Source organism: Vanacampus margaritifer, chromosome 12, assembly GCF_051991255.1.
Source record: "Vanacampus margaritifer isolate UIUO_Vmar chromosome 12, RoL_Vmar_1.0, whole genome shotgun sequence".
NCBI lineage: Eukaryota > Metazoa > Chordata > Actinopteri > Syngnathiformes > Syngnathidae > Vanacampus > Vanacampus margaritifer.
Genome location: NC_135443.1, coordinates 19,018,521 through 19,044,896, shown reverse-complemented (window position 1 = coordinate 19,044,896; position 26,376 = coordinate 19,018,521). Strand labels below are relative to the sequence as shown.

The following is a 26,376-nucleotide window of genomic DNA, read 5'->3' as shown; positions in this document are numbered from 1 at the left end:
TATTCATCGGAGGAGTGGGTACAGTCTGCTACTTGCTATTCCCCGGAAAAAAAGGCCGTCAAGAAAGTGTAACGTCTGCACGCGAAAGGAGCCATCGCAAGTGAAACTAATCTGTTGTGCAAATCCTGCTGCGTCTCCTTGCACGCATGGGAGCGTTACAAAAAGAAAAACTGTATTTGAAACATCCACATAATTGTAAATAGTACCACAGTTACACACATTTGTAAATAGTTTGCGAAATTGTTTCGTCAAATTGTTACACTGTTGAATGGAAATAAACGTATTTTGCAACCAAAAAACACTTTTTCATTGTTGGTGATAGCGTTTTACAGAAGTAAAGCACTATTTAGGTGTTTGTGGCATCATTCATGGACAAAAAGAAGTGTACAATTCACTAGAGTGCATGAAATAACATTGTTTCACAAAAAGCTCTTTTTCTCCGCTTTTTGTTTCAAAACAGAGCATTTCGGTGAAACTAACCATTTTCTATTGTTGATTACTGAAGAACGGAATAAGGTAGAAACAAACTTTTTTTCTGATGAAGATGAGAGTTCAATCTTTCATTTGGTAGTATGTGTGTTTCCATAGTCCAAACAACATTTTCTGTGGACCTCGAAAGATCAGTCAAAATGCTTAAATCGGCTGGCACTGGCGACATCCCGTTTCTGAAAACGTCTGGCAGTCAAAGAGTTAAAGAGCCAGCTTTTTCTTTTAAAAGTTTGACACACACTGCTTTAACGCGGTACCAGCAAGAACTTTGTAAAAAGTGTCATCATCACCCACGCACTTAAATTAATGTCAGTTTCACAATAACGTTAGCTGGTTAGCAAAGCGGTTAGCATAGCAAGGCTTCTACATCTTGTCCTAGTTAATCACACCTCGTAATCTGAGAACTTTGATACTTGTAACTGAAGAAGTGCTTCTTATACGCCTCCACAAAGGCTGTAGTTACTAATTTAGGAGCAAAAGGGCAACATGTTTATGTGCAGTATTAGCCAGCCGAAGCTCGTTGAGTCGTTGCTATGCTGCGACGTAAGTGGTAGAACCGATCTCGCCTCGACTTAGTGCGCACGCTTGAAAGTACCGTAAGCATCCCAGCGTAGCTTTTGGGGGCTTTCTCCGCCGTTCAATCTTCAGAAAAACTTAAAAATCTGTGTTTTAATGATGCTAAAACTGCACATTTAGACCCGCAAACTGCTTCACACAGCTGTCACTATTTCAATGAGCCGAAAAGAGTACCCGGCAGGCTTTAAAAAATTAATTAAAAAGTTCATTAATAATTACGGGTTTGTTATTTTAGTTAAGTTTTTCGAATTACTAGTATTCGTTATTTGCATTTACCCACCTCGTATTCTATTAATTTTCATTCATTACAAGCGGTTCAGATAATGGATGGATGTTAGGTTTACTTTGGCACTGTAAGCTTGTAGTGTATGATGACTATGTATCATTCACTGCCATGTCCACTTGTACAGGACCTGGTGACAGCTGTGTGAAACAAACGAATTAATGCTTTCCTGTCAAACAAGCATTCTGTCACTTTTTTTTTTTGTTGTTGTTGCTGCTGCTGTAAGTGATAAATGACGATAGACACGATAGGAAGAAAATAACCCGATAATTTTTTTTCAATCGTCTTTACAATAAATATCGTCATATCGCCCAGCACTAGGGCCTGGTGCACATTCCATACTTTGTTTAGTACTCATTACTTAAAGAGCTTCTAAGTAAAAAGAGGTTGTTTTTTTTCCCATTTTAACAAGTGTAACAGATCCTAGGTGATACATTTACAGTGGCCACCATCTTGCTGCATGGATAGGATATTAATAAAATGACAGCGTATTCCCAAACAGATTTAAAATGCATTTTTCACAGATTCTACTATTTGACTCCAAGAAGTTTCTACAGTGCATGTCCGGTCCAAGCGTACATAAATATTGTAATTACCACTCCACTGGCTGACTTGGTCTTGACGTCAAGCTTCACCAGGCCGAATCCTGAACAAAAAGTTGTTTTGATCAAATCCTGTTAGAGCACACTAAAATAATTTTAATGTTTCAAGGGTCACACATGAATTCCTACCGTAGCCCTTGTTGAAGATGTCCTTGGCAGACTTGCCCAGATCAACATATGAAGGAGGCACGGCCATTGTTTCTACAGACGATGAGAAAATAAATATATTTTCTATTAATAAAAATGTTATTGCCAGTGTGCAAAACATTCAAGAGTATGAATAAGTCTTTGTGCGCTTTTTATGACAAAAAAATGTATTAATAAATTGAGTAGTTTTATTTTTTTTACACACTCATACAAAAACATTTAGTGACTATACAGTTAAATTCAGTTTTTTTTTTAAACAAGGTATGCACAGCTACAAACATTTATTGTATTTATGACTTCACTGCAGCCCAGCACTGACCTTCGCTAACGTGGCAGTACATTCCAACTTGAGTTAACATTTAATAATGTAGGATTTTTGTCTTTTCAGTGAGGCTCCACTAATTCTCGAGGCCAAGTGCTAGCTAACCAGTTGAGGTTTAATTTAAAACTAAATTTAAAACAAAGAATTACACTTTGTGTTTAACTGAAACGTATAACTTACGAAAAAGGCCACTAGCTTAACACTAAAACACATGTAAAATGCCATAAACGAGCTAATGAAACTTTTGATGTTGTGGTAATATAACCCATGGAGAAAAAAAAAACCTATTGGAACACAAATTGTGCAGCAACACATATAGACAGGCAATATACTTTTTTTTTTTTTTTACTTTGAGATAAAGAGAAAAGGCCATTCATATAATTGCAATTTCATCATGTTAGCTCAATTATAGACTTTAAATCGTCCATAGAAGGGCTGGGCAATATGTTGAAAAAAAATTAGCAATATTGCAATATGCATTAGTAAGTTTCATATGGAATAGTTTACTTTTATCTGAATTCGACCAGTCAGACGCAAACTTAAATGTGCATCACTTTCCAATAGTTGAACATTATCTAGGCTAATTACAATGAGTTACTCTTTCATTTGATAATAAAAGTATAATTTCGTTAGGTACATGTTAAATATCACAATAATATCGATATCACAATATTCAACAACTATATCACATAACGCATATTTTTCCATTATCGTGCAACCCTAGTCCATACGTGTGAATGATTATTTTATTTGTGCCCTGCTGTTGACTGGCGACCAGTCCAACAGTGTACGCCATCTCTCGCCCCCAAAGTCAGCAGAGATATGTTCCAGCTCAGCCGTGACTTAAATGAGATGAATAATAAGTGTTGTAGAAAATAGATGGATAGCAAATGCAATGGACCGTTATGTAATAAGGACATGCTATACATTGAAAGCTTGCTATTCTCATTGCTGACCTTCAGACTCGTAATACCAACCTGCAATTCATCAATTTCCAAAACAGATTTCATCCTCAAATGTAACACTAAGTAAATGATCACCAACTAAATGCGCATTAGCTAAGATGTTGCAAATATTCCCTCAGCACGCTTTCAGATTTAATTCATCGTGGCTACTTAGCACGTAACTATGACGTATAAACCACCCCAAGCGGCCTGACAGCCCGTGAGCAAGGTTAACGTGGGACAGATTGCCATTTTGGCGCCCTGCTTATCGTGAGTTGGTTTAAAAGTTAGGCGGAGTTAAGAGCACATGTTGGCGCTAATTAGCAGCACGTCAAAGTGATGTGCGATGTCGAGGGCTGTCACTCCGCCAAGGCCGAAGTACAGTTCATGTGTCATTAAACTAACTCAAAGATATTAGTCAAGTGCAAAACACCAGAGTTGCAATTGCAACACCGTAATAAACATTAAAAAAAAGTTTTCCCGAAAGAATTTAGATGGGTTTAATCTTGCATGAGTCAGACACGACATGTCTAAGCTAGTGTAGCTGACGCTGCTAAAGCTAACAGAGTTGCCGGCGAGTACCACAAGCAAGTTAGAAAGCTAATTTCTGCGCGTTAAAAAAAAAACCAAAAGGCAAGTTTCGAGCTACCCCATTAAACACGTATCTTACCGGTCGGAGGGGTGTCTAGAGGTGAGTTAAAGAGACTTTAGGACAGATGTTCCTCGAACCACACGGGCGAGGCAGGCTTGACCGGTTGGAGGACGAGCTGAAGGAGACTGCGCTCACTTGAAACCTGACCTATCACATCCTGCCTTAGGACCCGGGCTGGCTACTAATTGCCTGAGTAAAAAACAAACCAAAACCCCAAAACATAACCAGTACTGATCCAGAGCAAGGTTTAGGTAAACTGTCTGGCCAGACACGATATATATAGTTGTTTTTCCATTTTAACGCAATAGAGAGAGAGAGAGAGAGAGAGAGAGAGAGAGAGAGAGAAAGAGAGAGAGAGAGCATATAATAGCATGTTTTTTGTTTAGTTATTTTTATTTTTTATTTTATTTTATTTTTTGGGGGGTGGGGGTGCCTGTATGCATCCCAGCTCATTCATTCTGATACAGCAGCATCCTCGGCATCCTTTGTTAATTTATCTTCTTGTTCTTTCCGTTTCTTGCGAAATTTTGCACCTAATGTTTTTTTTTTACTTTTTCCTCTTCATGTTAATAATTAAAAACATATTTCCCATCATTCACTAAGAATTACCCCCAAGTCCAGTACTGTACCTGACATTAAAATCCATGGATTATATTACTGAGAGACAGCCAGTACACGTATGTTGAAAAGCACAGTTCTGTTGTTGTTTTTAAGACATTGAAAGAAAGAAAGAAAGAAAGAAAGAAAGAAAGAAAGAAAGAAAGAAAGAAAGAAAGAAAGAAAGAAAGAAAGAAAGAAGGAAAGAAAGAAAGAAAGAAAGAAAGAAAGAAAGAAAACTCCCCACGAAAATATGAACTGTGAAAAAAATGTGAACCGGTTTAAAAGATAATGATCCTCGTTGACTATTATTATGTATTGTTTATATATATTTTGTATTTTATTTCCCCCCCTTATACAGTGTTGGGCATAGACTTCGCGCTGATTGGTCGATACAATCTTGCGTCATTCAAAGACACAAACAGTTGTCTGTCCACTTTTGATGACGTGTTATGTAAGAAACGGAATTGCGGGAAAGAAAAAGCTATCAACCATGTCATTCATGGACGAACTACGATAGAACGATACAGAAACACTAACGATGCTGTTTTGATAACTTGTGAAAGAAGTCTGTTGTTCCTCAGAAATGGAGTACGGGAAGGAAAGAGTGGTGGCGTTAGTAGACATGGACTGTTTCTATGTGCAAGTGGAGCAGAGGCTGAATGCTGCCCTGAAGAAAACGCCCTGTGTGGTAGCCCAGTACAAGACCTGGAAAGGAGGCGGGTGAGGTTCTGGCACAGTATGTCGTTTTTGAATGATCCATGTAGCTGAAAAGTGTTGTCATCTGGACTTGTACGAGGCTCGAAATCCTCGAATTATGCGTAGAATTGCAACCACCAACCACACTTAACAGCTATTTAACTGAAATATTCAAATTAAGTACAATTGTATTATTCTTATTATCATTACTAATATTATTTGCTGCAGTCACTTACTGTCCTCTTTTAGGATCATTGCGGTGAGCTATGAGGCAAGGGCTCACGGCATCACCAAGAACATGTGGGTGGATGACGCCAAGAAGCTTTGCCCAGATCTCCAGGTGGCACGGGTGCGAGAATCTCACGGCAAGGCGGACCTGACCCAGTAAGTGGTGATGACACCGTCTTGTTATCAATATTACTGACGCGCAACTAAATCAACCGTTGTGTCCAGTTACAGGGAGGCCAGCGTGGAGGTGATCCAAGTCATGTCTCGCTTTGCCGTAATCGAGCGAGCCAGCATCGACGAGGCCTACATGGACTTGACAATGGCCGTCCAGCAGCGACTGATGGACATGGCGGATAAACAAATACAACCTCACCTGCTGAGGAACACCCACATCCAAGGTTACCCTCACAAATCATCTGAAGGAGAAGAAGAATCTGCCGAGGACGCCATTTTGGATAAAGGTTAATTTGCCTTTTGTATTATAACACTCAAATATATGCTGTCAACCATGACTCCATCATTCAACAAATACAATCTGCTTGAAACCAAAATGCAATCAGTTTGAAACCAAAATGCAATCAGTTTGAAACCAATCGATTATTTACAAGAACAAATGCATAGTGTCAATATGCAGTATGCCCAACAGAGAAGAAGAGGTCAGCGGGAGTGCAGCAGTGGCTGGCGTCCATGCCGGTGCACGACTGTGCTGAGCTTCAGCTCACCGTGGGGGCCCTCATTGTGGAGGAAATGAGGGCAGCTGTGGAGCAAGACACAAGCTTCCAATGTTCGGCTGGCATCTCGCACAACAAAGTAGGTTTTATTGAAGTTTTAATATGATTTTAAATGATTAAATACAACACTTAAAGCACAATATCTTATGATATTAGTTTGTGTTGTTTCTTATTTTTATATATCAATGAATATGTAACCCATTCAGAAATATGTTTTAAATTAATTTATTTTAAATAGTATAAGAAATTGTATTGATTTTAAACATTATTTTATTTTAAATTATTTAATATATATTTATATTTCAAGTTACCAAAATACAAGCCATCATTCCTACATTTTATCTTTTTTTCCCCATATATATATTTTTAAATATTTACATAGGTTATACCACATATTATAGTTTTGAGTTACACTGGCCATTTGTATTGTATTGCCATTTGTATTTGTACTGGCCATAGTATTATAAATTGTAACATTATTTTAAAATGATTTTAAACCTAATTTTATTTTCTATTATTCAATATGTATTTGTATTTTAATTCCATTTCAAGTTACCAAAATACAAGCAATCATTCCTAAATTTTATTATTCTATTTGTATTTTTTTTCATATATTTTTTTCCATATATATATTTTTTTAATATTTACATAGGTTATATCACATATTAGAGTTTTGAGTTACACAGGCCAAATTGTATTGTAATTGTGTTGTTCAATTCCTGTGTGTTTCTTCCAGGTGCTGGCTAAACTGGCGTGCGGTCTGAACAAACCGAATCGACAAACAGTTTTGCCGCTGGACTCAGTGACTGAACTTTTCAGCACGCTGCCCATTAGCAAGATGTAAGCGTTTCAGTGAAGGCACCGCCAAATACTGTTGACCCCTTCACTTATTAATGCAGCTCCCCTTCATGTGCGCAGACGCAACCTTGGAGGTAAACTAGGAGTCTCTGTCACAGAAGCTCTGCAAGTGGAGCACATGGGCGAGCTGACTCACTTCTCTCAGGCCCAACTGGGGCAGCACTTTGGAGAGAAGACCGGGTAAGACTGATTAACCAAAATTTGGGATGCGTCTTTATTTTATTGGATGAAATGTGATTGCAGTCAGTGGCTATACGATTTGTGTCGGGGCATCGACTTTGAAGCGGTGAAACCCAGACAGCTGCCAAAATCTATTGGCTGCAGTAAGAACTTTCCTGGGAGAACATCACTGGCTACAAAAGAGCAGGTATGCACTATTGTGGTGTGTTTTTATGATACAACTGCATCTTATTTTATATGCCAGTTGTGGTGTACCTAATATTGTGGCTGTTTATGTTAAATGTACTTCCGCGAAGGTTCAGCACTGGCTTCATCAGCTTGCTTTGGAGCTGGAGGAGAGGCTGACCAAGGACAGAGAAGTGGTAAGAAAAAGTCAAGCTACTACCGTATATACAGTATATTATTACAGGATTGTACTATTACTCTCACATGTCCCGTAAAGTGCCCTAATGACATTGATGCTATTTTTTATTAATTTTTTTCAGAACGGTCGCGTGGCAAAGCAGTTAACGGTCGGCATCCGTCGGCTGGGCGACAAGCGGCCAAGCAGTTTCTCCCGCTGTTGCGCTTTAGTGCGTTACGACGCCGCCAAGTTGTCCAATGACAGCTTCGCCATCATCAAGAGCCTCAACACGGCCGGAAACCAGCAGGCAGCATGGTACGTTCGGTGTGACCAGACACAATATTATTACTAATATTACAAATTTTAGCAGCACGCATCTGCCACGATTTAAAGTGCTTCTGATTAACCCCAAATAAAGTTCAGCTGTTCTAGTAGGCACAAACATACTCAAATAGTATATTCGGACGTACTTGTAGGCTAAATGTACAAGCGGAGCAGATTTAAAATGCTTTTTTTTAAGCATTTGGCCCACATTATACCAATATGTTCGAAAATTAAGTTAAAGTGTATTTGTACCTTTTATAAATATTATGTCTGTAGTGCATTTTTTCCCATAATGCAGCGGGGAAATGGGACGTGGGAAAATATGCTATGTTTATAGTATTAAGTTTACAAGTGCATTCGAATGTACTCACCAGTACGTTTGAACGTACTGGTCGCCAGTCAAGAATGTTTTCTCCACATTGGCAGTTCCAACGAATTTAGTAAAACTGGCATTGAATAACATTTTTTTATTCAATTCAATTATGAAATAAAATTAAACGAAAATGATTTTTTTTTTTTTAACAAAAACTTGAAACTACATTTTACGTTTACAAAATTAACTAAAATTATAGCGAAAAGATCCGTTTTCATTCAGAGACGTTAGCGTTGTGATCTAACTTTAGGAGCAGTATTATGCACTGCACTTATTATACTTCAAAGTCGATGAAATGTTATATAGTATCTGTTTTTGGTTGTTTTTAAATAATGTTTTTGATGAGTTTTTACACGATGTTAGCCGTAATCTTTGCACATAAGAAATAATGGTAAAAAACAACTAAAACTAAAATCTGAATTAAAATTAAGCATTTCAAACAACAACAACAAACCAGCTCACAAGACTAATTCAAACTAACTAAATGTAAAAATAACAATTAAAACTAAAAAGTAACTATAATAAAAATTCCAAAACTATATAACCCTATCTTGACAATGGGCTTTTGTCTTTTCATACGTGCCTCCCTGCCGCGTAGGACTCCGCCTCTCACACTGCTGCACCTCTCCGCCAGCAAATTTGCCGACGCCCCTTCAGCTTCAGCGGGGGGCATAGCGGGCTTCCTGAGCGCGGATGTGCCTTCCTCTCAAATCTTCCTTTCCGCCGGCCACGCCGCACGCAAAACACCCAACACCATCCAGTCCTTTTTTCACGGGCAGCAAGCCAAGTCCACGCTATCTTGTTCTGTCTCGTCTCCGAGTCCTTCTAAAGACGCTTTGGTAGGCCATCGAACCGGCATCGCCTCGTTCTTCCACAAGATAAACCCACCGACAGTTTCAAAGCCAAGACCCGATGGTGAAAAACGAGATGATGGTGCACTTACACTGCTACCCACCTCCGGAGCGGACACCAAGCACGACGTGCTCAAGTGTGAACGCTGCGGCCAGAACGTGCCGGCATGGGAGATGCCCGAACACAACGACTATCACTTCGCCTTGGACCTGCACAAATCCTTCTCCCCTTCCGCCTCCTCCTCCTTCGTCAGAAGAGGACCTCCTGCGGCGCTATCCTCTGTGGGCAAAACTAAAAGCGAAACATCGGGAAGACCCCATCCCAAAAGACCTCGCTCGCAAGGTGGAGGAGGTGCGGGTACTTTGGATTCCTTTTTCCAAAGATTCTGATTTTTACATGAGACCATTACTTTTACTTACTTGTGTGCTTTTCAAGTTTAAAGCTGTCACTTGGTTAATATATATTTTGCTTGTTTTAAGGCACAGTCAGTTACAAAAATACAAACTGACAACAGTCACCATCGAACGGCCAAACTGATTTCAGCTGCTAAGGGAACACATCCAACCGTATTACAGTATAGTTATCACAGTAGAGTTATTTCCCTTAATAAAAAAGTTTTTTGTACAATATAGTGCTATTTTTCTTTATTAAAAATGTGGTCTTTTTTTTGGCTTGTACCAGTTTAATGCAATTTCAATCTAATTCAACGGTGGACATTTGGTTTGATGCACAAGTACATTCAGTTGCAACTTTGTTCACGGAATGAATTATAAACTATTTAAGTCAAGGTGTTGTATGACTTAAATTGAAGACTGAATTGTCCAATAGTGTGAGTGGTTGTTTTCCTATGTGGCCTGTGATTGGCTGGTGACCATTCTAGAGATGTACACCACTTCTCACTCAATGTCACAAGGAGAAACTCCCAGAATCTGGATTGCTTTCAATAATTTATATGTTTGCTAATGTGATTTGTTCTTAATGAATTAAAAGCAGTTTTGGACCCCAACCAGTCCTGTTTTAAATCATTTGGTTGTATGTTGTAGTCATTTTACATTATGTTTTTATTTACATAAAGAGGTCTTTTGTACGGTTTGGTTGGACCCAAAGAAAACCTCAGAGGAGCTGTTATGAAAAGCCTCACCAAAATGCAACCCACACATGCTTATTACATATAACTTTATGTTCGACTGTTGCCTCCTATTTTTACATAAAGTCAGGCCCCTTATGTCATCTTATTCAGTTGTTATACAACATCACGCCAGCAGATGGTACTAATGGGCTACATATGAAGCAATACAATCAAACGTGTCGTTGTCCAAATACTTCTAGACACTATCGACATAATTTCACCTGATTACATTGAATTTAAACTTTGTGTCATATTTAGGCAGCACAACGGGCTAGTAATAAGCACATTTGCCTTACACTCAGAAAAGCCTACGGGAGTTTTATTTCTAGCAGTTTTTGGGGAATATTTACAGGATTTTTTTTATGAGGGGAAGGGGGGTCAAATAATTCCAGTATTTAAGGAAAATCACCATAGAAACTGGATGACAAATGTATTATATTGTCGTGTTACCTTTTGCATTGAGTCATCTCTACTGGACTACAGGTGTGGCTCCTGTTGTTTAGTTCAGTGTTTTTGTTGCATAGTCTTGCATCATGCATGAGGTTGCCCAGACTTTGGGCCTGTTTAGAAAAACAAGGACTAAAAATGCTGTTAATACTATCGAATTTCAATAGCATCATCGCTTGGCGAAGGTGCGTGTAACAAATTCCAATTCATTAATAAAAACCCTCAGAAGTCAAAAGTCAACATTTAATTGGATAAACACTTTTCTCATAAACACCATAATACAACAATTGGATCTGTACATAAATTCTGTGCATTCATTCATAAAAGGGATAAATCAAAAAGCTTCATAAGAGTTTGGTAGTAAAATGTAAAAACTACTAGAAATACACCTGAGATGCACACACAAAAAAATGTAAATGCAGATATACAATAGTTAAAATATGCTTAAAAACACAATAATCAATAATAGAGTAGGGTGTGAATGTGTAAAGCTGATTTGACAGTAATAAGACTGATAATAGTTATAAGGCAAACAGCAGTCTTGGTTTGGAGCAGTACTCAACAGTCAAGTTTGGTATAAATGTTTGTGTTTTGAACCACTAGCACCACCTGGAAGTTGTTGTTAGTTTCTTAACTACATCAATGGCGAGTTGAAAGGCACTTCCATGAGGCACTGTACACGCGTGCGTGTGTGACATCAGTAACTTCAAGAGCCTGCAGCAAATACCTTTTTGAATTCCAACATTTCACATGAATTCACTGCATGTGTAACAAACAGTGTCGTAAATACTTTTGTCCACATGAGCCCCTTTTGCAGTCTTCAGTCGAGTCAGTCGTGATGCTGTATGGACGAAAGCCAGTCACCAAATGTATGAAAGTATGCTTTACAGTTACACCAGCTGTGTCAACACCAACTGTAAGAAGGTGTGTTTGAGTTTTTTTTTTAAAACTGCTGTATGTGTCAGTGCAAGTGAGCGCAGCTTCTCCCCGATAAAGTGTGTGCCAGGGTGCACTGTGGTGTGAATGCCTCCACATCACTGCTGCGGGTACACTTTATAGCTCGGTGTCACTTTGGATGACTTTATAGGGGAGTTGAAATGTTTTTTTGTTCACACAAAAACAAAAATATTAACATAAAAGTTGAAAAACCCAGAGTGACGTGTGAAAACGATTACAGGGCAAAATATAGAACTGCTGATCCCCCCCCCCCCCAAATACTGCTACAACAATTTGGGAAAAATATCTATTTGATTGTGATGATTCCTCCCCCTCAACCCCAAAAAATTGCAAGAATAATTTTGAAAAATATATCTACTCGTTATAATTTCTCCACCCAGATTTTGTTATTACAATTTCCGAAAACAAACAAACAAAAAATAAAGATAATTGTGATGATCAATATAGTGAAACGTATTTTTCCCGAAACATTGCAACGTCAAATTTGAACTTTATGCTTGTAGTAATTTTGCTGAAATGAACAAAAATTTTATAATAGCGTGATATTTTGGAAGCTGAGTGTTCCAGTTGAGTTGCTATATGATTTCTTATGCTGTCATCAGTTTCCATGTTGCTGTCTCGCTCTCGTGTCTTTTTTTTTTGCATAGCCCCAAACTCTTGCAAATTAATCAGTCCTAAGTGTGACTGAGCTGGCGACTTACTTTTCAAGACAGTGCAGGTCCGATTGTGTGTATGTGTGTGTGAGGCTACATTCTATTGGTATCTTGAAGTTATAAAGGCAAAGCGCTCTATAAATGCCGACTTGTTTACCTTCTACGGGTGAGTGCCGCAAAGAGTGCAGACTGTCTTTTGGTGGAAGCTTGTCCGTTACAAAATCCAAACCAAACAGCACTTGTGGGTTTTTCTAGGTTGGGGCTGCATTCACTTTCTAGTCGTCATCTTCTTCTTCATCGCTATCCGGGGCGTGGCGATACTGCGCGATGGGATGCAGCTTGGTGATGTGGCCGATGCCCTTGGTGACGCCCTCCCTGAAGAGCACCTTGGCCCCCAGCTTCAGGTACTCTGGATGCTTGAGGAATTTGAACTGGACGTCCGCCTTCTCCCCCGTTCTCAGCTCCTCCTGTCATACACAGTAAAGTGGTGGATTGAGTCTACACACTCCACAACAGCTGCATACACCTTCTAAATTTGGTTAAGTATTGTTTTAAAAGATAATCTATATATTGGGGAGTGGAGTATGTAGTTTTTTTAAGCAGATGCCTTAATTGCCCACTTGCTACGTACTTGTATACATTTTGGCACTAACATTATACACTTCTTCACTACTTCATCAACTGGTTTGTCGATGAATTTTGTTATGTATTGTTTTAAATCACATTATCTATATACTGGAGAATGTGGCTATTTAAAAAACAAATGTCTGCCTTGATCCCCATACTTGTGTGCATTTTGATTGCTGAGACTACACGCTTCACTATTTTATCCATAGAAAGGCCTGCATATATAATTATGAATTTTGAATGTCGGACCCTGGCATGAGAAACATTCGTTCAAAAAGAAAAGACTTCCGGTCCATTTTTGGAAAAGGTGCAGCAATTTTTCAAAAGATTTCCTGGTCTTTTTTCAGAAAATGTACAGTTGAAAACGCCCAATATATTTTCAGTAATTTCTCAGAAAATTGCCATCAGATTTGGGAACATTTCCAGTAAAATTTCAGAAAATTCCAGTAACCTTCAGTGGCTTGGGATTTTTGTCAACACTCAATCTTGGACACTTTCAATGACATCAATTTCTTAAAAAATATGTATTTTATTTTACGATGAATTATAATTCTTAATTTCTTATTATTCTACCTTAACTCATTCACTCCCAGCCATGTTCACTGAAACAATTCTCTTCACTCCCGGCTGTTTTACTGGATTTTGACTGATTTTGTGTTCTATTGCTATAAAAACATGGAACCTACCAAAAGAAAGATTAGAGTCTCTTCTTTCATCAGGAAAAAAGTATAATTCTATCTGTTTACGTTTTGCAGCAATTAGCATTAGAATATAGCTAAATCATTATTCACAAATCTATTTAAAAATGTGAGTAAAAGCTTTTTTTTCTAACATGGCCCTGGTTGATCTCTTTTGCTCAGCTGCCACCTGCTGGCCCTTTTTGTAATAACTACCATTTCTTCAACTGTTCTTTGCAGTTGAAAGGCTGCATCAAAGCCTTCTGTATGCTCTAGCATAAAGAAATAAAAAAACGTATAAATACGTCTTTGGGACATTTAAAATAGAAGAGATATAAATACGTTTTCTGGAGCAAATGAGTTAATAATGTTCATTCATTGAATGTCAACAAATTCACGTCGCTAGGCAATGAAAAACATATACTGTATCCACATTTTATTTTATTTTTACCCGAAACAAAGACATTTTGTTGTTTTATACGTTTTCCTATTAAAACTTTAAAACCTTGGAAACCAAGAGTTTTGCAACCTTCTTATTCAACAGTCATTTCAAGCACTACTTGTCCAATGAATCACGAAGCTGTCCAATTCAAAAAAATTTGGGCTCATTCAAGCAGCCTCCAGACACTCACCTTGCCATAGACGGCCTCCACAGTGGCGGTCTGTCTCACGTTGCCTATGTGCACGGTCACCTGAAAGCCCTTGTGGAAGGTCTTGGAGTGGAAGAGCAGCACAATCTCAGCCTCAAATATCCAACAGATGGTCGGGTCCATCTCAGGACTCACCATCACCATTCCCTATGGAAGGAAAATACGATCAGATACACTGCATTGGCTAACAACGAATGGAGAGAAGTTTCCGGGGCGGACCTTTCGCAGCAATGTGCGGTCAAAGTTGCCGAGCGCCAGCGTGGCAGCCTGTCCGGCACGAAGCACCCTGCAAGCTGAACGGTTCCTCTGGATGCTCCCAACAGTCAATTTGTGGAATTGCCCTGAATCTGTGGGCCCGACAATCAGATCGTCTCCCTCGCGGCAAATACCACTACAATCCAAAACAACACAAAACTCAGTCAAAGAAAACATTTGAATATTCTTGAGTGCTTGTTGCAGACAAACTAACCTGTACAAAGTACCACCCACCACAGTCCCCACTTCTGGCACCGTGTAGATCTCATCCACCTGAAGGACATTCATCAGTTAATCACGTTTTAAGGCTAGTTCAAGTTATTATCTAGTGGCTTTACCTGAAACTCAGTGAGCTGCTGCATGAGCTCCTCCTGCTCCTTGCTGTTGCTGAGCGGAGGGATGATGTTGAAGAAGACCTTGAGCAAGTCAAGGTTCTCCCCGGACACGCTGGACACGGTGAAGACGGGTGTAATGCTGTCGGGCGGAGAAGTCACATGATCAAAAATATGACAGTGCCCAAGTAGCTTTACCAAGTGAGTGTTTCGGTATCATGGTGGTGGGAAGTTGTCATGTGGATAAACTAAAGTGTTGCTTCTGTTAAGCCATAATGCTGGTTTTATTTTGGTCGGTAGCTACTTCACGTTTTTATTGTTCCCTTCGGTATTGACCACATTTTGTGAACAAAGGACTTTGACTCGGACCTTCTGCAACAGGCGCTTTTTTGAGTCCATCTGTTTGACGAGAAGGAGCACTTGAGTGAAGATGTCGACTGCTACGTTTGCTTCTCACTCTAACCTGCGGCTGGATAGCTGTTATGTGGCTTGTCACTTACATCAAAAAGTAAAGTGCTATACACTACTCACAGTTTGGCATATTCAGCTTTCTGCTAAAATTTCAGGATGCGAAATGCACTACAACCTTTACAGGCGGACTTTATTTGACCCCTAAACTTGAATGGGCATGTCCAACTGTTCAATGTTTCATGTTTCTTTAACAAGGAGCTCAACATCATAATTCCCAATAGGTGCTTGGACTTGGTTCACTTACAAGAATTGGACATGTGTATTCAAAATTACAGTAGGTAAAATTTAAGAGCACCCGTTATTAGTGTTGGCACTACGGAATGTTTTTAAAATTGATTATCCTATTGATTATTCCATCAAATAATCAAGTAATCTAAGCCCCCTACAACCCCCCCCACCCCCCAAATATTTTTGGTAATCCACTAACGTTGAGGTGTATGTAATTACTCATTAATTGTCATCTTTTATACATATGCATTGTTAAACACCAACAAAATTAGCCAATGCTAAATGATTAGCAATCGCGATTAGCAAGCGCGCTAGCTATTACCACTTCTGGTAAACAAAAACTAACTACCATTTAGTTCACACATACATCATTATATCTACATTACACATATAATAGTGTCTTAAATGTCACTTATAGACGATGCTTCAACATTATTCCATGAGTAAACGGGTATTAGCCTAATGCTAAATGGTTAGCAATTGCGATTAGCATTAGCGCGCTAGCGATTCCCAATTAAGGTAAACAAATTACCATTTAGTTAACCCATATATCATTATATCTACATTACGCATGTAATAGTGTCTTAGAAGTCACTTACAGATGCTTCTTCAACACTATTCCACTGAAAAGGTTGGAATTGAGGGGGGGGGGGGGGGGTTAGATCACCAAATGATTCCCGAGCGCGGCTCCTGCTGCTGCTCACCGCTCCCTCAGGGGATGGGTTAAATGCGGAGAGCGAATTTCTCCCTACCTAGGTGGGTGTGACAATCAGTGGTACTTTAAACAAAGGTAGAGCTAGCTGTTAGCTACATGAGGGAAATAACATCCTGTTCCTGTCTTCTTCTGGGCAAACAGCCGCCATTCCAATACTGCTTGCGTCTGCAAAAAAAGTGTATAAAACATGGATAGTCTTGCAAACATGGTTTGGCGGAGCTTCGAGGCAGAAAATTAAAGTTGATTTATCCGACTTGGTCAATTTTTCCACCCCCCAGCCCTACCTGTAATGGTAATAATGCATTTTAGGCCCATCTTGAAAATCTTCCCAAAAGCCGAATATTCCTAAATCATTGTGAGCAGTGTATACATATTATTACATTTCATTTTATACTTGTGTTCAACTTCAGAGGTTGGTACACACTTGGGCGACTGGGCAAACTGCTGCGCCGCGGCGACTGCATCATCAGTGTTGGCCACGACCATGGGCACCTTGTTGCAGCCCGGCTGCTTGAGGACTCGCTCCAGCTGCCGCACCGTTCGCTCCACGGTGGCCCGCGTGCACAGGTCCACTTTGCTGATGACGATGAAGATGGGCACCTTCAGGGCCATGGCCAGGCCCAGGTGCTCCCGTGTCGTGCCAGCTAAAAACAAGGAGAGGTTTCAGGATGTGTGATTTACATTCTTCAACATTTAAGCTTGTTGACTTTGGAGGAAAGAATTTTGGAAGCTTTATGACACTCTTTCTCAGGGAACTGAATACACAGCAACTGGACTGTGGGGTCACATTGCAGTGTGTCGCGCTATGTGTATGTAGCAGCCAAACCTCATGTGTCAGGATGGCCGAGCGGTCTAAGGCGCTGCGTTCAGGTCGCAGTCTCCCCTGGAGGCGTGGGTTCAAATCCCACTTCTGACAACACAAGGTTTTTAATACCTTTGACTTTTTTCTCTACTAAACCTACACCCCCAGTGTTCCACTGTGGAAATTAATGTACTGTAGTGTGTTGGCTTACAAAGATAAAACAAAACAAAAACAAAAATCACCCTTGATTAATACTAATGTGAAATAATGAACTTACTAGCAAATGAGGAAAATGCTCATGTTAACAGATGTTAACTGCAGCAGCTCAAAGCACTCGACTCCTGATAAAAAAAAAAAACTCCCAGCTCCACCCTTGGTCTGTACTCTGTGCTTGGTGTCTCAGTATACGTGTTACTACAACACTGCTTTTATGTGTCAGGATAGATAGCCGAGCGGTCGCCGTCTCCCCTGGAGGCGTGGGTTTGAATCTGACTTCTGACAACAAAATTCTTTATGGTAACGCTGCACAATGTCAGTTAAAAAAATATATCTGTACTGTGCCTCTGTGTATGTGTGTGTGCAGAAACAGAGAGGAATGTGTCAGGATGGCCGAGCGGTCTAAGGCGCTGCGTTCAGGTCGCAGTCTCCCCTGGAGGCGTGGGTTCGAATCCCACTTCTGACAACACAAGGTTTTTAATACCTTTGACTTTTTTCTCGACTCAACCTACGCCCCCAGTGTTCCACTGTGGAAATTAAGGTACTATAGTGTGTTGGCTTACAAGGGTAAAAAAATAAAATAAAAAAAATCACCCTCGATTAATACTAATGTGAAATAATTAAATAACTAGCAGATGAGGAAATTGCTCATGTAAACAGACGTTAACTGCAGCAGCTCAAAGCTAAATACTCCTGATAAAAAAAAAAAATCCCAGCCCCACCCTTGGTCTGTACTCTGTGCTAGGTGTCTCAGTGTACGTGTTACTACAACACTGCTTTTATGTGTCAGGATAGATAGCCGAGCGGTCGCAGTCTCCCCTGGAGGCGTGGGTTTGAATCCCACTTCTGACAACAAAATTATTTATGGTAACGCTGCACAATGTCAGTAAAAAAAAAAAAAATCTGTACCGTGCCTCAGTGTATGTGTGTGTGCAGAGCCACGGAGGAATGTGTCAGGATGGCCGAGCGGTCTAAGGCGCTGCGTTTAGGTCGCAGTCTCCCCTGGAGGCGTGGGTTCAAATCCCACTTCTGACAACAATTAAAACTTTTTTTTTTTTTTTTTTAATGGTACCGCTGTCAGTCAGTTACAAAACAAAACTGTACTGTGCCTCAGTGTATGTGTGTGTGCAGAAATGCAGATGAATGTGTCAGGATGGCCGAGCGGTCTAAGGCGCTGCGTTTAGGTCGCAGTCTCCCCTGGAGGCGTGGGTTCAAATCCCACTTCTGACAACAATTACTTTTTTTTTTATTTATATATTTTTTAATGGTACCGCTGTCAGTCAGTTACAAAACAAAACTGTACTGTGCCGCAGTGTATGTGTGTGTGCAAAAATGCAGAATAATGTGTCAGGATGGCCGAGCGTTCTAAGGTGCTGTGTTCAGGTCACAGTCTCTACTGGAGGTGTGGGTTCGACACGTCTCCCCTGTTCTTAAAAATGGGCACTAGCACACTTTTCCTCCATTCCTCAGGCATCTTCTGACTAAGATCCTGTTGAACAACCCAGTCAGAAGTTCTGCTGCTACCTCTCCTAGACACATCCATACCTTCCACACTTCATCCTCACTAATCTTTAATACTTACTGGTCCACAACAGTCACCTCTTCTACTCTTTGTTCTCTATCATTTTCCTCATTCATCAATTCTTCTTCAAAGCACTATTTCCATCTTCACATCATACTACTGGCATCTGTGAACACACTTCCATCCCTGTCCTTTATTACACTAACCTGCTGCACGTCCTTTCCATCTCTGTTTCTTTGCCTTGCCAATCTGTATAGATCAGTCTCTCCCTCCTTACTGTCCAACCTAGCATACAAGTCACCGTAGCCCCTTGTTTGGCCTTTGCCACTTCTAATTTCACCTTACGGTGCATTTCCCTGTACTCCTGTCTACTTTCTTCAGTCCTTTCAGTGTCCCACTTCTTCTTAGCTAACCTCTTTCTCTGTATCCACTTCTGCACCTCCTCATTCCACCACCAAATCTCCTTATCTCCTTTCCTTCGAGATGACATACCAGGGACTGGCCTACCTGTCTCCCTGATCACATTTGCCGTAGTTGTCCAGTCATCTGGAAGCACATTCTGACCATCCAGAGCCTGTCTCAACTCCTTCCAGAAAGTCATACAACACTCTTCAACACTCTTCCATTTTCAGCTTCCACCATTTCCTCCATTTTGTTTCACTCACCCAGAGTCATCCTACACACTACCAGCCAATGCTGTCTGGCTACACTCTCACCTACCACTACTTTGCAGTCCCTGATCTCCTTCAGATTATACCGTCTACACAAGATATAGTCTACCTGTGTACTCCTACCTCGACCTTGTAGGTCACCCTATGTTCCTGCCTCTTCTGGAAGAAAGTATTCACAACAGCCATTTCTATTCTTTTTGCAAAGTCAACCACCATCTGTCCTTCTGCGTTCCTCTCCTGAATACCAAACTTGCCATCACCTCCTTCCTCATCACCTGTTTCCTGCACTATGTGCATTGAAGTCTGCACCAATGACAACTCTCACTTCTAGGAATGCGCTGCATCATTTCATCAAGGTCAAACCAAAAGTTATCCTTTTCCTCCAGCTCACATCCTACCTGTGGTGCATACCCACTAACAACATTGATCATCACACCTTCAATTCCTAGCTTCAGGCTCATCACTCTGACACTCTTTTTACCTCCAGGACTTTCCTAACAAACTCCTCCTTCACGATAACTCCTACTCCATTTATTTTCCTATCTACACCATGATAGAACAACTTGAACCCTGCTCCTAAACTTCTTGCTTTGCTCCCTTTCCACCTGGTCTCCTGAACACACAGTATGTCCACCTTCCTCCTCTGCATCATGTCAACCAGCTCTTTACCTGTCCTAGTTCCAACATTTAAAGTCCCTACTCTTAGTCTCAGACTCTTGGTGTTCCTCTTCTCTTTCTTCCTACAAACACACCTTCCTCCTCTCCTTCTTCGACCAAGTTACCACCGGCACCCTGTACATCAACAGCACCAATGGCGATCGTTGTTAACCCGGGCCTCGACCGATCTGGCATGGAAATCATATATTTGATGTGCATGTTTGATTTGGCCAAAGTTTTACGTCGGATGCCCATCCTGACACAACCCTCTGTATTTATCCGGGCTTGGGACCGGCACAAGAAGACACTGACTTGTGCCCCCTTGCAGCTACATTTGCGAATACCACTTCTAACTACCGGTAATATATTTAGGACACTCTACTTCCATTCAATCAACTCATCTTTAACTAACTAACCATATATATATATACAATCTGTGTTGGACTTTAACTTACAGATCTCCCTCAAACTCTCTATATATTCAAATAACCAAATTTCTTTGTCTTCACAAAAACTGATCAATCTGGTGAACCTAACCTCACTTATAGTATTTACCATTCTTCAAAATTCTAATTTGTCAACTTCATTGTAGAAAGAACATTTTAGCCTCAGAAGCAATGCTATTAAATGCTGGTTACATTATAAAACATGACATGATAGTATCTAAAGTTCAATTGAGGGATGATAGCATGAGTGACATTCGTGAGTGACCCTATTTCAACCAGCCCACTATATTTTTGACACCGAAACACAAACAAAAACACCCCTAGCAACAAAATCAGACACATCAATTACTAAATCAGTTTAAGGTTTTGACGCGTTGTAGTTAGGTTAGTTTCGTAGTGCAAGGCTGACTGCTAAATGCACCCATATCACTGACCCGAAGATTATATTTTTAGAGTGGGTCATTAATGGCAAGTGTCTGGTTTGTTACATAAGGTCAGATTTCATATTTGTAGCACTTGTAATCCACAGCTGGTTGGCTCAACAAGTTGAGCCATAGATAAAAAAGGACTTTGGCTTTACAAGTGTACACTGTTAGCTGCCAATGAAGAATAGTGCACTTTTATTCCCTTAAGACTGCAAGTATTTGGATTGACAGCAGGCAGTGGAAAACAATGAAAGACAGTACATGCCTCCCATTCATGAGCTTTAACAACTGAGGGAATTGTAACGAGACTAGATGAGGAAAAACCAACCACTTGTATCTACAGTCAGGGTGGCCGAGCGGTCTAAGGTGCTACGTTCAGGTCGCAGTCTCCCTTGGAGGCGTGGGTTCAAATCCCACTTATAAAGCAAACTTCAAAAACAACAAATCTTTTTTTGTACAGAACTAAAACAAAATCAAATCACAAAGGGGGCTGCGTTGCAATAATCTGTATCGCCAACAACAGACAGCTCATACCACGCAGAACATACACGTTACAACATGAGAGCATGAAGACTCGCCAACTGTCACATGATGGTATATTTTCAGCCAGAAAAAAAAAAATCCTCACATGCATGCTTCTCGGACAGCAAGGCCAAACAGGGACACCTGCCTGTCCTTATTCTGGGCCACAGCAGTGGGTTCTGCATGGTAGGAATTTGTGGCGTTTGCAAATAATGCCAGACATCTTCGTGTGCAGTGGACTCATTTCCCACTTTCCTTCCACGCTGATAGTGGGGGTTAAAAAGTTGTTCAAAATCCTGCTCAATTCTGCCTTTTTTTTTGTGGTGTTTGCAAATAATAATGTAATGTATTCTGTACAGAAATCCCCAGAATAGGGATATGTTTTTTTTATTTCCGCCCACAGCCAACAAGATGGACGAAAATGCCTTGTTGGTCACTCACCAATGCCGGTGTTGGCGCTGACAACCAGCATGGCGAAATCAGGGCAGTAGCTGGTGAGGCCAAAGATGGTGGTCTTCAAGTATTTATGGTGACCCGCCAGATCGATGAATGTGATCATTTTAGAGGCGCTTTCACAAATCTCTTCCGCCGTTCGAGACTCACTGTAGTTCACAACCTAGAAAAAGGCAAAATTGCGCATTGCTTAAACGTATCCAATATTTGGTGTTTGTTACTTCTTGTCTAATGGTGATTCTTTTACTCGCCTCTCCTTTACTGTTGAAACCCAGGATCTCAAAGCTGATGCTAGATGTTCGCCCAGTCTGGATTTCATGGAGGTGCCTGAAGAGGTTGAGTCTCGCTCTTCCCCGTCCATTATCCAGCTCGCCTTGCGTCAAAACACCCAGCAGGGTCGATTTGCCCGAGTCTACATTACCAAGTACGGCAACTCGCAGGTCCAGGAACTGCAGGAAAAAGCAAATAAATACAACATAAAAAAATGATGATAGATGTGAATGCTTGCATCTTCATGGCTGCCTTACTGACCTGTTGGTCATCTGGCACCTTACGAATTAGGACTTCAGCGATGGTAAGAGGCTGATCAGTGTCGTAGTCCACCTCTGCGTGTCGAAGGATGGTGATGTCAGCCCCAACCCTGTCAGACAAAATAATTATTTGTGTTAAATCAATATGTAGCGTGTATGGTTTGGACTGGTGGATGGCTTCACTTTGAAGCTCACTTCTCAGCCATCTTATGCAGGGTGGAGAGGGACGCCTTCATGTCCTCCTCCGACAATCCCACCAACATGCCGTTATCTTCCACCCCGATCTGATAGACAGCTTCACCGCGACCCTCCTGCAGTCGCCATTTCATTTGCGTCACCAGGTGCTCAAAACGGCTTTGCGTAGGGTCCACGAGCTTCAGCTAAATGGCAGGTGAAAGATCATAGAAATCAACAAATGAATATCCCAACGCTAACATTGCTACTGCTAATGTGCATTGGTGTCATATTTCTACATATGAGCCGAGTGGAACAGAGTTGTCAAATTGTTGACCTACAAATGTTCTACACGCTGACCTTATTGTGAGCCTCACTTTCATGGCTGAACCAAAAAGATGTGTCTCATTTGATTCAATGAACCAAACATGGATGTTTTGGGGATGTGAGAGAAAGACTACGTACCCAAAGAATATGCAAACTCTGCACAGGTGGTGGAGGTGTTCCGACAAATATTCAAACACAGATCTCTTAAATATGAAGCGGATATGGTAACCACTAGCCTATACATTACTTCATATGGGGAGATTATTTTTAAAACTAAAGAACAGTGTCATCTCTAACTGCAGTCAACTTGAGAGGTAGGGAAAAAGCGAACACATTTAATACATAATAATTTAATTGAATGTGGCTGTAAAGCTCAACAGACCATAAGCTATAAAATAAGACCACACTTAACATACCGTGCAATGCTATAAAATCTTATTACCTTATATTGATTAAATAAACCACTCTGACAGTGTCACAGTTTTTCGTACCTAGTGTGGTGTGTGGATAGTTTATGTGCCTCATATCACCCAGTCAGCTCATATTGATGGATATACCCTATTGTTTTGTGTGAAAGTCCTTACCTTATATTCTATATTCCCTTCTTCCACCTAGGAGATAAAATACAATGCATCAGACAGACAATCACAAGCAAAAGGTTATTCATTTGTATTGAAAAAAAGCGACACACAAAAAAGTGACACTAGACTGAATGAGCACGATGGCCATTGGAAGCTGAGCTGAACAGTGAGCTACTAAATATTAGACTTTACACAGATGTGATCAATTAAATCAGATCGGCAAAATTGGTCATCAACTGTAATGTCATAATTTGCCGATTGAAAATAAGTGACATCATTGATCCACAAAATATAACATTACAGCAAACGCTGTCAAGTTTTTTTTCCACCAAATTTTATGTGTATTGAATGTTTATCTTATTATTTATGTGTGGATGGTTGTTTGTCTCTGTGTGCCCTGTCTGGCAACCGGTTCAGGTCTATTGCCTGAAGACAGTTGGGATAGGCTCCAGCACCCCACCACCTTTGTGAGGAATAAGCGGTTAAGAAAATGGATGGAATGGATGGATGAATGAATGTTTATCAGCATTTTTGGGCTAATTTTAAGGGTTTCATTGTTATTTCTTGCCAATGCATTTCAATGGGTGTCTTGTGGGCCTGCATTGTCCCAATATCCGCGATTGATTGTACAGTAAATAAGCAAGTTGTTTAAATAGATTTATTGGTCCATCTTCTGATGGGATCATGATCAGTTATCCTTTTATTTGGGGTAGTCTCTGATCTCCAAAATCCTGACCAAGCCTACTGGCTATGTTATAAGCAAATGTGTGTCAAATTCCATTCAAGTTTAACTTGCCAACCACGGTACTTACTACTGATAAGGAATTTGCTTCAACTTTCTCCGTAGACAACAGTTTTAGGAAATTATGTAACCTTACTACAGCCAACCTTAAGTAAACAGACAGAATGCCGGCCAAGGAGGGTGGTGATAATGTTATCTTTGGAAGTAATATTAGTACGACTGAGGGCACGTAGACTGCCCCCCACCACCACCAACCCACAATCCCCTCCTCCCATCTTAAACTATTTACAAACACAGCTGATACTACAATAGCATGCTAACTACACTTCCGCACGTTTAAATTTGGAGTTCTTAAAGACATTTTAATGGCTAAACAAATATTGTGGGCATGGAGCTACGTGTCATAATATTGTACAGTATCGAAAACTACGTTAGGTTAACGAACAAAAGAAAGAGGCATTTGACTGACACAAAACGTAGTTTTATGCGTAAAGTGAAAGTAAACTGTGTTTTTTAGTTGTAATTAACATGGATTACCACAATATAGGCGGTGTTACTCATGATACAACCGTACCTCTGGGGGTAGATAAGGGGTGTTGTTGCTCGGTTTGAAGCTGCGAAAGTGTCGCGCATTCGCTCTCTTCTTCTTGGCAGAAGCCTTTTTGGTGGCGGGGGTCAGTCCGCAACCATTCCCCGGGTTCACTCCAGTCCGAGAGCCGCCGCAGTCGAGTCCATTTTCTGAGGCAAACAACTCGGAAACCCGCGCATCCATAAGCTGCTTGGCAAAGAGACGGCGGACCGGGAGGGCTCTCTCAAAACCCGGGGAGCGAAATGGAAGTTGTTTTGCTCGACTGTGACTCTTCCTGCCTGAAAGCGGGGTTTGTTTTCGGTCAAGTGGGAGTTAAAGCCCCCCCAACCCCGATTAAGTGGGACCTTGAAAGTCCTTGTAAACAATAATAACCGCGGTGGGGTGATGGTGGTTTTGAGTTTTCCGAGGATACACGTCACACTGTGAAACGTCGAGGTGAGCGAATGGTTTTGCTTACCGGGTGCAGCGCGAGCGGGCGGCAGACTCAAAAATCAAAACCACCGCCCGTGTCAGCTACAGTGGCACCTAACAGCATACGTACATTTTACAGCACACGCCGCTTAGCAGAGCTTTGCGTCAGCCGACGAGGAAGTCAATGTTTGACACCAAGACTGACGAAAGTTTGCATTTAAGTGTGAAATCACAAACCCAGGATGGTAAAGTCAAGGCAGAAGTTCACATAATACATATGTGTACTACTTTTTTTTTGTTTTATTCATTATTACAATCAGCATATGGGGCATATTACTCTTCTTTTTTTTTTAAAGAATAACTTTTTCCAATCAGTTAAATGGATTAATCAACAAATTGGTCAGTATGGTACTTAACATCAATATTTTTCTTCATTATCTGGACTGGAACAATGTATAGTAATATAGTAGTATGGTAGCAAAGTGAAACTAACAATATTACTTATTTATTTCATTAGCGTGACGTTTACAATGACAACAACGGCACCATCTAGTGGTTCGGAGATAGTAGTAATTAAATTATTAGAATTTTAAACCAACGTTTTGAGCTGCTAATTTTCCTGATTACTATTTTTATTTCGGATATTATTATTTTAATTATAATTATTTAGATTGTATATCGATCCAAAACAATTTAAACTGGAACAGAATAGAACTGAATACATATGCAATGACAGTGAGTCTAACTAAGTTTGTGTGTCACGAATAAGACTAAAAATTAAGTACAATAGAAAATTTATATTAAGCTATCTAGCCATCTATCCATTTTCCGTACTGCTTATCCAAGGGTCATGTATAAAAGATCATACATCTTTTGACACATGTTTTCAGTTTTTCCTGGGCACTCACAGTAAGTGTGTCAGTTGTTCTGCCTTCTCGATCAGACCATGAAAGTTCAGCAGAGATCA

The 26,376-nt window shown here is 40.4% G+C and overlaps 3 protein-coding genes and 4 non-coding genes across 9 annotated transcripts in view; 5 read left to right on the top strand and 2 right to left on the bottom strand.

Moving 5' to 3' along the window:
• Positions 1 to 4,194, bottom strand: part of LOC144061382 (non-selective voltage-gated ion channel VDAC2) — a 20,723-nt gene extending 16,529 nt beyond the window's left edge. Inside the window, exons 1-3 of the mRNA XM_077581781.1 lie at positions 4,034 to 4,194; positions 2,080 to 2,151; positions 1,945 to 1,994 (exon numbers count right to left, since the gene is read on the bottom strand). Of these exons, the coding sequence (XP_077437907.1) occupies positions 1,945 to 1,994; positions 2,080 to 2,146 (117 nt within the window). The 5' untranslated portion in view covers positions 2,147 to 2,151; positions 4,034 to 4,194. The remainder of the gene's footprint in view (positions 1 to 1,944; positions 1,995 to 2,079; positions 2,152 to 4,033) is intronic.
• Positions 4,195 to 5,051: 857 nt separating this feature from the next.
• On the top strand, positions 5,052 to 10,206 carry polh (polymerase (DNA directed), eta). 2 transcript variants are annotated; one of them, XM_077582047.1, is made up of 10 exons: positions 5,052 to 5,335; positions 5,561 to 5,695; positions 5,765 to 6,000; positions 6,186 to 6,349; positions 7,007 to 7,110; positions 7,189 to 7,308; positions 7,372 to 7,495; positions 7,605 to 7,670; positions 7,794 to 7,966; positions 8,947 to 10,206. In XM_077582047.1, the coding sequence occupies exons 1-10, from the start codon at positions 5,199 to 5,201 to the stop codon at positions 9,587 to 9,589; spliced, it is 1,902 nt and encodes a 633-aa protein (XP_077438173.1). In that variant the 5' UTR covers positions 5,052 to 5,198; the 3' UTR covers positions 9,590 to 10,206. The 2 variants fall into 2 exon arrangements, with proteins under 2 accessions (XP_077438173.1, XP_077438172.1); XM_077582046.1 differs by having other exon boundaries at positions 6,174 to 6,349.
• A 799-nt stretch (positions 10,207 to 11,005) lies between these two features.
• gtpbp2a (GTP binding protein 2a) lies at positions 11,006 to 25,384 on the bottom strand. Of its 2 annotated transcripts, XR_013296235.1 has the most exons (13): positions 24,984 to 25,384; positions 23,671 to 23,697; positions 22,781 to 22,965; positions 22,587 to 22,695; positions 22,307 to 22,504; positions 22,044 to 22,218; positions 16,766 to 16,985; positions 14,934 to 15,069; positions 14,810 to 14,868; positions 14,560 to 14,731; positions 14,323 to 14,487; positions 12,544 to 12,853; positions 11,006 to 11,617 (listed from the first exon to the last, which is right to left on the bottom strand). XR_013296235.1 is itself a non-coding variant. In XM_077582260.1 (12 exons), exons 1-12 carry the CDS (start codon positions 25,179 to 25,181, stop codon positions 12,662 to 12,664), a joined length of 1,836 nt encoding a protein of 611 aa, XP_077438386.1. In that variant the 5' UTR covers positions 25,182 to 25,384; the 3' UTR covers positions 11,006 to 12,661. The 2 variants fall into 2 exon arrangements, 1 of the variants encoding a protein (XP_077438386.1); XM_077582260.1 differs by having other exon boundaries at positions 11,006 to 12,853.
• trnal-cag (transfer RNA leucine (anticodon CAG)) lies at positions 17,175 to 17,257 on the top strand. The gene has a single exon. It is a non-coding gene; the product is annotated as a tRNA-Leu (tRNA).
• On the top strand, positions 17,743 to 17,825 carry trnal-cag (transfer RNA leucine (anticodon CAG)). The gene has a single exon. It is a non-coding gene; the product is annotated as a tRNA-Leu (tRNA).
• Positions 18,312 to 18,394, top strand: trnal-uag (transfer RNA leucine (anticodon UAG)). Its single transcript has one exon. It is a non-coding gene; the product is annotated as a tRNA-Leu (tRNA).
• trnal-uag (transfer RNA leucine (anticodon UAG)) lies at positions 18,507 to 18,589 on the top strand. Its single transcript has one exon. It is a non-coding gene; the product is annotated as a tRNA-Leu (tRNA).
• Positions 25,385 to 26,376: the final 992 nt, after the last annotated feature.